At 45.3% G+C, this 13664-nt stretch overlaps 1 protein-coding gene across 6 annotated transcripts; it reads left to right on the forward strand.

The window, feature by feature from the left end:
- On the forward strand, positions 2566–10632 carry LOC102181045 (interleukin-36 gamma). 6 transcript variants are annotated; one of them, XM_005686674.3, is made up of 7 exons: positions 2566–2654; positions 3137–3330; positions 3947–4054; positions 5085–5224; positions 8523–8726; positions 8864–8924; positions 9758–10468. In XM_005686674.3, the coding sequence occupies exons 2-6, from the start codon at positions 3156–3158 to the stop codon at positions 8876–8878; spliced, it is 642 nt and encodes a 213-aa protein (XP_005686731.3). In that variant the 5' UTR covers positions 2566–2654; positions 3137–3155; the 3' UTR covers positions 8879–8924; positions 9758–10468. The 6 variants fall into 6 exon arrangements, with proteins under 6 accessions (XP_005686731.3, XP_013823091.2, XP_005686732.2 ...); XM_013967637.2 differs by lacking the exon at positions 8864–8924 and having other exon boundaries at positions 9758–10294; XM_005686675.3 differs by lacking the exon at positions 8864–8924 and having other exon boundaries at positions 3137–3198; positions 9758–10294.

Raw genomic sequence — 13664 nt, forward strand, 5'->3', positions numbered from 1 at the left:
GTCTCTTAAGTTCACACAGTGTGATGAGGTCTCTTACATGTGATAGCACCAACCTGCTCCCAAAGACTTAAAAAAATATATGTATATATATTTACTGTTGTTGCATTGATTGTTACAGTGCACTGGCTTCTCAGTGCAGTTGCTTCTCTTGTTGAGGACTGTGGGCTGTAGGGCATGTGGGCTCAGTAGTTGTGGCACTTGGGCTTAATTATCCAGAAGATATGAGATCGTCCAGGACCAGGGATCAAACGATCAAACCTGTGTCTGCATTGGCAGAAGGATTCTTAACCACTGGACCACCAGGGACGTCCTCCCAAAGGCTTTCAGTTAATGGAAATACGGCTCTCTATGTTGTGTCCTTTGGGCCCTCCGAGCATCTCCAGGGCTGACCCTTCATCTCCGTCTTTGTGTTTCATGCACCCCGGAGACCACACTCTCTTTTCAGAGGTCTGAGCACCAGTTTGACAGAGAAATCCCTCCTGAGGTCTAAGCATCTGTCCTCCAAGCTTCCTCCTTTGACTCCTGGATTCTTTTGTTTTCTCCTGATTCCTTCCTGTAGTTGGATACTGTCTGAGATAGCAAGCTCTGGGAGTTGGTGATGGACAGGGAAGCCTGGCTTGCTGCAGTCCATGGCTCACAAAGAGTTGGAGACGACTGAGCGACTGAACTGAACTGAACTGAGGTAACTTTGGCAACTCCTTTTTACTCTTCAGCCTTCTACCATATGTGTGCCCAGTTCCTGGTGTTCAGCTCCCTCTGTTTGCAGTTCCTTGTGTGGGTTCTGCTTTCCAGCCTAGATCCTGACTGAAACAGGGACCCATGGATTTGGGGGCCAGATGGTGGGGCCTTATTGATGTCATTTTGGGGCAAGCATCCCAAGAAAGGGGGTATGTTGACTGAAGCATGATGGAGGGATCCTTCAGCTGGGCAGAGAGGACTCAAGCGGTGACACTGGCCGAGCCTGGATTTGCACAGAGGTGTATCTAAACTCATAACCACACTTTCTCTCCAAGGGAAACAGATAAACTGCAAACCAGAAGTGATGGGACTGAGGCCTCACCAAGGAAGGATCATGTTCCTCTAAGGCCAGAAAGGAGATGGGTGGGACTTCACCAGTGGTTAAGAATCTGCTTCCCCTGTAGGAAGCAGGAGTTTGATCCCTGGTTGGGGAACTAAGATTCCACATGCTGGGTGGTGTGGCCTGGTGAGAAATTTCGAAAAAAGAGAGTAAGAAAGAAAGATAGGATATGGGGGTGAAATGTATGAGAGGTTAAGTAAGGAGACTCTTCTCAGGGCTGGGAAGAGGGGTTCATGGAGGTGCTAACCTAGAAGGTTCTATCTTATTCTTTGCTCTTTTCCCCCCAGGTGAATACGAAGCTATAGATGCTTCTAAGTCTGCCTTCTGAAATTCACTTCAGTCAAATTAACTTGTGTCTCAGAAATGTTTTGTGCGTGACCTCAGCAGATGGTGTGTGAATATAAGAAATGTGTAGAACAATAACTTACCATTTGTTGACACCTACAAATATCCTACATTACTAGAGCAGCGTGGAAGGGGTTCAGCTTTTCAAAAAGTCACTACATACCTCGTTAGTCCTTAGGCAGGTCTAGAGTCCACTACATTTAGGGGCACCAGAAACTAGGACTTCTTCTTCTTCTTCTTCTTCTTTTTTGGCTATACCAAATGGCATGTGGGATCTTAGTTCCCCAACCAGGGATAAACCTGCGTCCCCTGATTGGAAGGACGGAGACTTAACCCCTGAACCACCAGGGAAGTCCCCAGGTTTACCACAGTTAAGGGTGTGCTGCTCACTGCCTGTGGCTCCCAAGAGGATGGAGGTGCATCTCCAAGGGACTAAAGGAGCAGAGGGAGGTGCTTTTAGCTTAACCCTCCATGTATGGGTAGCCCAAGTTGGGATAATTCAGTGACCAGAAATGCCATATACCTCCTGTCTCTGCCTGTGTGTGCTAAGTTGCTTCAGCTGTACCTGACCTTATGGATTGTAGCCCACCAGGCTCCTCTGTCCATGGGGTTCTCCATGCGAGAATACTGGAGTGGGTTGCCATGCCCTCCTCCAGGGATCTTCCCTACCCAGGGATCGAACCCATGTCTCTTATGGTCTCCTGCTTTGGCAGGCAGGATCATTACCACTAGTGCCTCCTGGGCCCACAGCTAATTTTGCTGTCATAGGGCTCCCTTAGTAGGACTGCAGAGGGCAAGCTTCCCGGCCCCAGGTGATGGATTCCCTTCACTTGGAGCCAGCAAGTCCAGTCCAGAGTGACAGCAGCAGGAGAACTGTGTTCTGGGGAAGTCCCTCAATCTCCCCTTCCTGAGACACCCAGAGTCTGTCATTAACCCTGCTGGAGGAGCTTGGCTTGGTGTTTTCTTCCCAGGGAGCCCAGACAGACAGGTTATATCATGCTGATGCTGTAATTTCTTCATCTGAGCCTCACGGGATCTTCTGAAAGGAGGATCCTGCTTTCATTCATGTCAGAAGATTGTCCCGCCCCATTGAGGTAGCTGGCACTCCCTAACATGTCAGATAAATGTCTCCTGCTTTGTCATAGCCCGTCATTGCTCTCGGGAGCTGCTGGAGCTACTATACAGTCCCCTGTGCTTTCTATATAGATTCTTGCCAACTGAGAGCTGGAAGGTTCCTTGACTCTAGAGCCTTCTCTCTTTTCAGTGTTAGAGGATTCAGTGGAGGGGTGGAGCTGTGCCGGGCTAGGTGCTTCTTAATGGGGGGCTGCTAGGACCCCGGCAGATCTACTTGACTCGGGTCCCTCCCCTGTTCCTAGGCAGATGCATTTGCCAATAGGATTGGGGAGGGCTGCTGGGAGGAGGTGACCCAGACTTCAGGGAACTGTGGGCTATTTGAGGTCATAAGTCATGCCTGACCTTGGAACCTCTAGGGGGAATATGGTCCCAAGCTGGATCCCTGGGAGGAGGAAAATTCTGCTTTACATGCTCTCCTTAAGGTTGCTTTGAGGTTTTGTCCCAGAAGGTGCCTCAGATCTTGGTATCAGTCCAGGCTTCCTGGCTCCTTGCCCAGAATCAGGACATTAGGAACTAGTTTCCTGGGAGGGTCTTGAAATGTCTTCTAATGCTCAGATCTCCTATCACTGTCCCCCACAGGCACTGAGACTTCCCCACTATGGCATGTTTTCTGGGAGACGATGGAGAAGTCTATTCATCAGGTGATGTTGGCATGGGGTCTGGAGGCCAGGAACATTCATGCCTGTCTTTTCTGAACACCCCAGGCTCCTCTGCCCCTTCCTGTGTACAGTCCTTACCACCCAAGGCTATCCATCTCCCATTGGAACGTGAGGGTGAGGACCATTTCTTATTCACTGCTCTGGGTCCAGACCCAGGCTTGGGCCAAACCCAAAGCATCAAAGAGAGTAACTGGGCCTTGACACATGTGTATTTATGGGGATGAGAGTTTACCTTCTTAGACCAGTTATGGCCTTTCTCTTCCTCAACAGAGCCCACAGTTTCAGTGGAAAGAAATGCTGGGTTCACGGGTCATGTGAGAGCTGCCAGTTTTAATGTGCAAACCCTGAACCATCCTTCCTGAAAGACCTGGATTAGATCATTCTCCTGGTGGTGGTTTAGACGCTAAGTCATCTCTGATTCTTTGCAATCCCAGGGACTGTATCCCACCAGGTTCCTCTGTCCGTGGGATTCTCCAGGCAAGAATACTGGATGGGGTTGCCATTTCCTTCTCCAGGTGATCTTCCCCATGTCTCCTACATTGCAGGTGGTTTCCTGGGTTTCAGGCAGATTCTTTTTTTTTTTTTTTTTTTAAATGATCAGGCACATTCTTTACCAACTGAGCCTTCCTTCCTGAAAGACTTGGATTAGATGATCTTTCTCCTAACGTCTGGTAAAGCAGCCTTCATCATGTTGGGGCTTTTTAAAAGTTATTCTTTTCCATTTACACAGCAATGGATCGTCCCAGACCTGTAGTAGTCTCCGACTTGAGTCAGCAGGTGTGGCTCCTTCAGGGTCAGACCCTCGTGGTAGTTCCTCGGAGCAACAATGTGGGGCCAGGTAAGTGACAGGTCATTGTGTAGCTGCTCCTTGGAGCAGCCTCACATCAGTGCAGCTGGGATGTTTGCACCATCCTTTTATTAAAGTGTGGCTTTATAGCAGAGACATCATTTGGCTGACAAAGGTCCATATAGTCAAAGCTATGGTTTTTCCAGTAGTCATACATGGATATGAGAGTTGGACCAGAAAGAAGACTGAGTGCCGAAGAAATGATACTTTTCAACTGTAGTGCTGGAGAAGACTCTTGAGAGTCCCTTGAACTACAAAAAAATCAAACCAGTCAACCATAAAGGAAATCAACACTGAGTATTCATCAAAGGACTGTTGTTGCAGCTGAATGAGATGGTTGGACGGCTTCACCAATTTGATGGATATGATATTGAGCAAACTCTGGGAGAGAGTGGAAGACAGAGGAGCCTGGTGTGCCGCAGTCCATGGGATTGCGAAGAGTCAGACACAGTCTAGCAACTGACTGTGTCCCCCCTGGAGGGGGAAGAATTTCACATCTGCCCAGGAAGAGGTGTCTTGGACCATGGCAAAGAGAGCAGAGGGAGTGGAGTAGGTTTGGGGGGAGCAGGAGAGCTGCTTTCAGTGATCTGAAGGCCTGTCCTAAGGAAAAAGAGTGGCTGGTTTGCCCACCTTCCTATGTCCTAAGAGGACTAATTGGGTGGATTGCACAGAAGGCCGATTTCAACATCAGTTAGGCAAAACTCGCTAATGAACAGAACCTTACAAGGATCAGAGGGGTTGCTTGGGGTTGGGGCTCCTCGCCTCCACGTGTTCGAGCAGAGGTTGTGAAAATCCCGAGGGTGGGGTCTGCCTCCTCTGCCTGTGCCCCATTTCCTGGAGCAGTGACTGGTGCTTGGTGTGACTGGGTGAGTGGATGAATGAATGAATATGAGGCTGAGCACTCTGTGGGTCTGGGGTATAGGGATTATACTCTTAAGGTCTCTTCCAGCCTTGCCTGTAAGATCTTGGTCTATTGTAATTGCAAAAGGTCACTGACACCGTAACCCCTCTTATTTGACAGTCACTGTCACCATTATGCCATGCAAGTATCCGGAGTCTCTTGAGAAAGGCAAAGGGGTTCCTATTTATTTGGGAATAAAGCAACCAGAAATGTGTCTATATTGTGAGGATATTGGTGGAAAGCCCGCATTGCAGTTGAAGGTAAGTGACAAAGAAAAATAATGTTAGAAAAAACCCAACTTCTTTTCTCAGAATGATTTGTCAGGAAATCTAATTTTATAATTAAAAAAGAAATACTTTCCTGTTCTTAAACATATTTATACCTGGCTCCTTTAGAGTCATGTGCATGCAATAAGCTTTTTTTTTAAACAAACTAATTTTTATTTGTTTAGTTTTGGCTATGCTGGGTCTTTTTTTTTTTTTTGCTGTGTGGGGTTTCTCTAGTTGCAGTGAGTAGAGGCTCTTTTCTAGTTGTGACGGATGGGCTTCTCATTGTGGTGGCTTCTCTTGTTGCAGAGCACGGGCTCTCTAGGCACGTGGGCTTCAGTAGCTATGGTGCGTGGGCTCATTAGTTGTGGCTTCTGGGCTCCAGGGCACAAGCTTGGTAGTTGTGGCATGGCTTAGCTGTTCCTCGGCATGTGGGATCTTCCCAGAACTAGGGACCGAGACTGTGTCTCCTGCATTGGCAGGAGGATTCTTTACCATGAGCCACCAGGGAAGCCCACGTTTTTCCTTATTTTTAACTGCCTGTTATAAAACAACTTGTTTCTGAAACTTCAGTTTACAGCAATTCAATTTAATTCAACACCATCCAATCCAAGTCAGCAAATGTGTGCATTCTAACTGGCCTCCAGCACTGTTGTAGGCATTTGAACATCATCAGTGCAAAGAATGGCAAAGAGCCTTGCCTTCCTAGGGTTTACATTCTAGTGGAAGACAAGAAATGGTCCACAAGAAGCATAATCATGGGTAAGCCTGTGACATGTTAAAGGGGGTTATGTTGTCTGGGAAGGAATGATATAGAACTGGTAAAGAGGCTGGTGGTGCCAGAAAGAGCTAGAGCCTGGCTTCATGGTAAATAGTACAACAGGTGTTATTGCAAAGGTGAGATTTTATTGGACAGGAAAGGAAGCAAAAGTGTGAGCCAACAGAGTGTCCAGTGAGGGCAAGTTCAAGGACCGGGAGTGAGCTGGGGAGGAGGCAGAGTTCAGAGAAAGGCAGATAGTAAAAGAGCTTTTCCACTTTTGTAAGGACTTTAACCTGTCAATCAATTAATTCATTCAACATATATGCTAGACTCTAGGTTCATCTACATCACTACAAAGACCCAATTTCATTCCCTTTTATGGCTGTGTAATATTCCATTGTATTTATCTACTACTATGTGTAAGATGGGAGAAGGCAATGGCATCCCACTCCAGCACTCTTGCCTGGAAAATCCCATGGACAGAGGAGCCTGGTGAGCTGCAGTCCATGGGATCGCTGAGAGTTGGACACGACTGAGCGGCTTCCCTTTCACTTTTCACTTTCATGCATTGGAGAAGGAAACGGCAACCCACTCCAGTGTTCTCGCCTGGAGAATCCCAGGGACGGGGGAGCTTGGTGGGCTGCCGGCTATGGGGTTGCACAGAGTCAGACACGACTGAAGCGACTTAGCAGTGGCAGCAGGTGTAGGATAGATAGCTGGTGCAGCACGGGGAGCTCGGGCTGGTGCTCCATGATGACCTAGAGGGGTGCAGTTGGGGGTGGGGCTGGGAGAGAGGTCCAAGAGGAAGGAGATATATGTACACATAGGGCTGATTCACTTTGTTATGCAGCAGAGACTAACGCAACACTGTAAAGCAACTATACTCAAACTAAAAATACATACAAAAAATTAAAAATTAACTCAATCCAAATTATTAGAATGTTTTGAATAGAAGAGTTTCATGAAAGGACACAGATTTTAAAAGGATTATTTTGGCTGCTACTTGAGAGCAGAGTGTGAAGGACAAGGACAAAATGCCCCTTGGAGGCTTCAGGGTGACCCAGGTGTAATCTGAGAGTCTACTGGAGGAAGAGCGATGATGGTCAGAGTCTTGAAATACTTTAAATTGAGGCCATAGAATTTGCTGACAGAGTGAATATGGTGTGTGATGAAGTAGATGAGGACGGAACAGTACGCTCTGTTCTGTAGGCAAGCGCTAGATGGTTTAGACCCTGCAGGTTTTGTTAAAGGCCTTAAATTATATGCTAATTATGAGAACATCATTCAAGACATTTAAGCTGGATGGTAACATGGTCATATTTATTCAGTTATTTCAGTTTACAGTTCATTCAACTGCTTTGAGGAGAATGGGTGGTGGGGATGGAATAGGTGTGGGAGAGGGTGTGAGAAGCGGCTCAATTCAGCAAAGATTTTGGAACTAGGGTGTACAGGTCTTGCTACTGAGTTAGATGCTAAGAGGTCAAAGAAAGCAGTATCAAGGTTGGCTTCTTGGGTTTTGGCTGTCCACAGAGTGGGACAGATTAAATGGAAGTTATTCACTGAATAAAGAAATCTTTTGGAAGAAGTCCCCTTATTCAGGGTAGGATGTGGCTGAATTATGGGCCATTCTATTATCTCTTTGGAGATCTTGGATAGAATGTAATTTACTTAGAAATACTTATCTTACCTAAAATAACAATATGTAAATATATAAATATATACACCTACAAATATCTTTCTGTATACAATATGGAAGATTTTTTCCGATTATTCTATATTCCTTTGTTCCTTTGAGTGCAAGTCCTTTGAGATTTTAGACCCACTTGTGCCTTTCTCACGGCTTTGACCTTTCTCGTATGTTTGACAACTAATTAGAAAACTATACACCCTACCCTGCTAGTCCTTTGCCAGAGCAGTGGTTCTTACGGGAGGGGGTCTCTCATGGATGCAGCTTGGGTGAGAGAGGACCTTGGCTTCCTGCTGCAAATTTGCATCTCCTTCCTTTTCCTTGGGGGAGAGGGGGCCTTCTTCTCCTCTAATGTGAGGAAAGTTCCAATTTGTAATTCAAGTGTGGCCACTTATTCGTGAACCTGTGCCTTGTGTCACTTCCATGCCACCTCTGGATTTGAGCGTGAAGGCTGGGAAGGTGAGATTTTGTGTGTGCCCACTTTGTTGTTCCTTTGAAATGTATTTTCCTAGGCTTGCTCTAATGGATGGATAGGGTTGCTCAAAGGTTGGAACATTTATAGGTTGTGTGCAAGGAACCTTGAACTGCAGGGCTTCCAAGGTGGCTCAGTGGTAAAGAATCTGCCTCTCAATACAAGAGATGAGGGTTGAAGCCCTAGGTTGGGAAGATTCCCTGGAGAAGGAAAGTATTCTTGCCCGGAGAATCCCATGGACAGAGGAGCCTGACAGTCTACAGTCTGTGGGTTCTCGAAAGAGTCAGATATGACTTAGCAACTAAACAACGACAACCTTGAACTACTCAAACAGCCTCTATTTCTCCTTCTGGCATTTTCTGTCCCGTTTCAGAACCAGAAGATATTGGATCTGTACAACCACGCCGAGCCTGTGAAGCCATTCCTTTTCTACCATGAAACGACAGGCAGGACCTCCACATTTGAGTCTGTGGCCTTTCCTGGATGGTTCATTGCCTCTTCCGAGACAAACCAGCCCATCTTTCTCACTTCTGAGCTGGGGAACATGTACAATACTGCCTTCCAATTAGATTTCAAGGTTTGAACTCAGCCTAGAGGTGGCAACTTGGTCTTATCATTTCTAGCACTCAGTGTCTTTGTCTGTATTATCTCTGTGTCATTTTCATCCATGCTTAGAGGTGGGCTTGACCCCATTCTCATCTTATTTTATAAAAGGAGAAGAAGCAATGACTCTATGGAAACCAAGGAATAGAATGTGGGCTCAGAAGCAAAGGAGGTGGGTGGTGTGTGGCTCTCCTTTTCAGCTGCAACGGTCCCTCCCTCAAGCCATCTGTACAAACGTATCAGGACCCTAAAACAGTAGGACTCTCTCCTGGGTATGGTTATGAAGAAGCCTCAGAGCTCATGAGTCTTACCCAAGATATTGGGACTAGCTTGGAGCTGATCTTTCTATTATGCTTTGTTTCCTGATGGTATTACATTTCCCATAATCTCTATATGTTTCCAGTACTTTGCAAGGGTTAATACATCATTTTAAGGGTTAGAGTCTTGTAAAAGAAAATAATTCTTAATGAAATTGAATTATTTTTGTCTAATTCTAATGTGTTACCATAAAGCCAGGGCTTCCCTTGTGGCTCAGAGGTAAAGAGTCCACCGGCAGTGCAGGAGCCTCAGGAGACATGGGTTTGATCCCTGGGTTGGGAAGATCCCCTGGAGGAAGGCATAGCAACCCACTCTAGTATTCTTGCTTGGATAATCCCATGAACAGAGGAACCTGGCAGGCTACGGTTCATGGTATCGCAAAGAGTCAGACATGACTGAAGTGACTTAGCACACGTGCACTCACCAGAAAGCCAAATATAAACTCTAGGTTGTTTATATAATAAGAGCTAAAACAGATATAAAATGAAATAGGAAACAAGGAGCAAGCTGAAATTAGCAAGAGGAATTAAATGAGGACACCACAGTGGGTCAGCCTGGGGCTTAGCTGAAGGAAGAGGGTCCTTATCAATGGTGATAGGGTTGGGTGGTGGGGATATTTCATGTAAAAAGGCACTACTATTTACTATTTTCTGTAGAATCTCATGCCTTGCTTTCTTTTCTTTTTAGGAACTCTTACCATCTAACTAACTCCCTCTAAAAACTGCAGTAAAAGGTGTCTTTTGGGGGAACGGAGAGCCTAAATTCTTCACCAGCCATGCTTCAGATGTTACATTGTGATGAAATGAAACAACTGATTTAGGGTATAATTGTAGAAAGATGTAGCTCAGATCTGGTTCTGCATATCATAGATTTCTTATTCTGACTCTGATACTACAAATGCAGAAAATGATGTTTGCTTAAATGCAGTCCACACAATAACACCAGTAATGAATTTTTTTAATGAAACTTTCATTAAAGTAGTGGACAATCACACCACTTACTCTACTAGGCAGGCTAGTAAGCAGTCAATAAGCACTGACTTAACACAGTGTCTCTTGATTCTTAAAAGTTTTCTTCTTCAATGAAATACTTTTTCAGCATGCAGTTTTATAAAAGTCAACATTAATGTGGACACAAAGCTAATTAGTTCTGGAATATCAATAGAAGAATTACTCATCGAATATTTAGTACTACACTCACTGCTAATAAATGGTGACATGTTGTTACATCTGCTGATTTGCATCATTACATTGTCAATTGTTACATGTGACGGTTGGGGTCTGATGACACATTCCCTTGTGACATGATTATGATTCTGAGTGCCATGGCATAGCCAGTCCCACCAGGGGCTGTGTGGTGATGCAGTTTCCTCATCTCCTTTCTCTACTGTGGAATCTCTGTTCATGTGGGCACTATGATACCTTTGTCAACTGGCATGTATAAGAGCTTAAAACTCTAATAAGGTGATGCCTTGTGGCTGGGCTCAGGGGTAAAGTGGTCATTCTGGTCACCCATAAGAGATTCTGACAACATATTTAGAACATACTCAGAATGAAAAATGGGGCTTCTCTAGTGGCTCAAATGGTAAAGAATCTGCCTGCAATGCAGGAGACATGGGTTCGATTCCTGGGTCCAGAAGATCCCCTGGAGAAGGGAATGGCTACCCACTCCAGGATTCTTACTTGGGAAATCCCATGGACAGAGGAGCCTGGTGGACTATACAGTCCATGGGGTTGCAGAGTCAGACACAACTGAGCAACTAACGCTTTCACTCTCAAAATGCAAACATAGGGAATTTCTCCAAGGTCCAGTGGTTAAGACTTGGTGCTTTCATTGCCTTAGGCTCATGTTCAATTCCTGGACAGAGAACTAAGATCCCACAAGCCAAGTAGCATGGCCAAAAACAAAAAACAAAACCAAAAAAAACCAAACAAAAATGAAAAACACAATAATCTCATCTTGTGGAACTCAGAGAACAGCCTTCTGTGGACCCCCGGCTTACCCATCACATTTGAGAAATACCACACACGATCTGGCAAGAAATCTGGCAAGTGGAAGAAATCAGGGAAGGTTCTTGTGAGCAGCAGCACTCTCATTTTCAGCTCATTTCCTGGTGCACATCTGACTTTCACGTGCTTGCTGTGTCTAGGGCTCTTGCACTTGAGTACCACGTGCTCCAGGCCAACATTCATTGAAGCATTTGGTTCCTTTGGATCTTTAGCAACTAGATACTACAGAAAACCTTGATGCCCTGGAAGAGGGGTTTCTGGCTTCCAGTGGGGGGAGGGGATTAAGAACTTTGCCACCAAAATCACAAGTCCAGAGAAAACAGTTGAGTGGGATATTTTCCTGTCAAGCTGCTTTGGGGCTTACATCATCTGGCCCCATCTTTGCTGAAGGGCAAAAATGGTTTCAAGACACTGTCCCCAGCATTAAAAATTGGCCATGAGGACTAAAGATGCCTCCCCAAGACTCTGAGACCAAGGGTTGTAATGAATAATGCTTCATGTCAATGAATCATCAATTTGCATTTCTCACACTTGAGGAGATGGTTGGACGGCGTCACCAGCTTGATGGATGGGAGTTTGAGCAAGCTTCTGGAGTTGGTGATGGACAGGGAAGCCTGGCATGCTGCAGTCCATGGAGTTGCAGAGTCAGACATGACTGAGTGACTGAACTGAGCTGAACTGATGATGTGATATCACTTACGTGTCAAATCTAAAAAAATGATACAAATTAACTTATTTACAAAACAGAAAAAGACTCATAGAGAAAACAAGCTTATGGTTACCACAGGGAAAAAGAGAACGGTAAATTGGAAATTTGAGTTAATAGATACACCCTCCTATATATAAAATAGATAATCAATAAGAACCTACTGTATACACAGGAAACTATATTCAATATTTTGCAATAATTTTAATGGAAAAAATTCTGAAAAATATATATATGTATGTATGTGAATCACTTTCCTATATACCTGAAACATTGTAAATCAACTCTACTTCAATTAAAAATAATAGGAATAGCAATAGTTTTTTGCTCCCCCTCCCCAGGAACTGTATAGCTTTTCTTAATGACCTCACCTCCTTTAGCCTTTTCATTCTATGGGTGAGGAAAGGGAGGCGCACAGTGTGGCAGTGACTTACTGAGGTGGCATTGACATTGATTATTTGAACTGGAAGTCATGATAGCCTGGATTTGGGGTCTTTCAGCTTCTGTTTCTTGGAGTTGGGATATTATGAATCATGGTGTGAGAAATCAGCAACAATTATCCAGAACAAGACAGCACCTTGTGAGCCTCCTCACTTCCATCATTGGGCTGTTCTCGTCCGGCATGGAGTCAGTGCATGACCCACAGGCGGAGCACTCCCGGCACCTAGGCCTCATTATGAAATGACCTAAGTACTGACCTCTGTTGTGCAGTTGTATCTCACTGAGTATCTCACTCAGTTGTAAGCAACATCAGAATCACCTGGGGTGAAATTAAAAGCTCGAGTGTTTGGGCAAAATGTAGATCTAGTAAGTCAAACCCGGGCTTTCTTGGTGGCTCAGCAATAATGAATTTGTGTGCAATGCAGGAGACTCGGATTCCATTCCTGGGTCAGGAAGATCGCTTGGAGAAGGAAATGGCAACCTACTCCAGCCTGGAAAATCCCATGGACGGAGAAGCCTGGTGGGCTAGGGTCCATGCAGTCACAAAAGAGTCAGACATGACTTAGCAACTACACAAGAATGACAAAGTTAAACCCACTCCTCTCAAAATTCTAACTGTCCAGGCTTAGAGCAGGGCCTTAGATGAGAGAGATGTATGTGGCAAGGTATGGAGACAGAGCATGGAGCTTCCAGGTTCTCTGAGGATGCCACTAACTCCAGATCTTTGATATGTTCACCAGTCTAGAAGTTCTCCAAACCCCATCTTTTTGGGTTTTTATGCAGGCTTCACTACATAGATATGTTTGATTGAATCATTGGCCGTTAGCAATTGTTTCAACCTCCAGCCCCTCCCCTGTCCCTGGAGGTCAGAAGCTAGTGGCGATGAAAGTTCCAACCTCTAATCCAATGGTTGGTTTCCCAGCAACCTGCAAAAGTCACCTCATAACATAACAAAAGACAACTTTATTGCTCTCAACACCTAGGACATTTCGAGGGTTTTAGGAACTCTGTGCCAGAAATGGGGACAGAAATTAAACTTGTATTTCTTTTTTAAACATGTGTTTTACTTTGGCTGTGCTGGGTCTTCGTTGCTGCTCTTGCACCTTCTTTAGCTGCGGTGAGCCAGGGCTATTCTCTAGTTGTGGCTCTCCAGTTTCTCATCGTGAAGGCTTATCCTGTTGCAGAGCACAGGCTCTAGGACCGTGGGCTTCAGTAGCTGCAGCACACGGGCTCAGTAGTTGTGACTCGCAGGCCAAGTTGCCTGAGGCATGTTCAGTCTTCCCAGACTAGGGATTGAACTCGCGTCCCCTGAATCAACGGGCCCATTCTTAACCACTGGACGGCCAGAGAAGTCTGAACACGTATTTCTTAATTCAGATCACAACAAATGTCCCATATTGGCTGATCTGTGTCTTGAAGATGAAAAATAATGTTTAGC

This window comes from Capra hircus, chromosome 11, assembly GCF_001704415.2.
Source record: "Capra hircus breed San Clemente chromosome 11, ASM170441v1, whole genome shotgun sequence".
Taxonomy (NCBI): Eukaryota; Metazoa; Chordata; class Mammalia; order Artiodactyla; family Bovidae; genus Capra; species Capra hircus.

Excerpts from the sequence above, each read along its gene's own strand:
- LOC102181045 (XM_013967637.2), top strand. The coding sequence starts at position 3,156 with ATGGCATGTTTTCTGGGAGACGATGGAGAAGTCTATTCATCAGGTGAT. Across the intron at positions 3,331-3,946 it reads TCTCCCATTGGAACGTGAGG|CAATGGATCGTCCCAGACCT; the intron begins GTGAGGACCATT and ends CCATTTACACAG. Across the intron at positions 8,727-9,757 it reads CCTTCCAATTAGATTTCAAG|GAACTCTTACCATCTAACTA; the intron begins GTTTGAACTCAG and ends TTTTCTTTTTAG.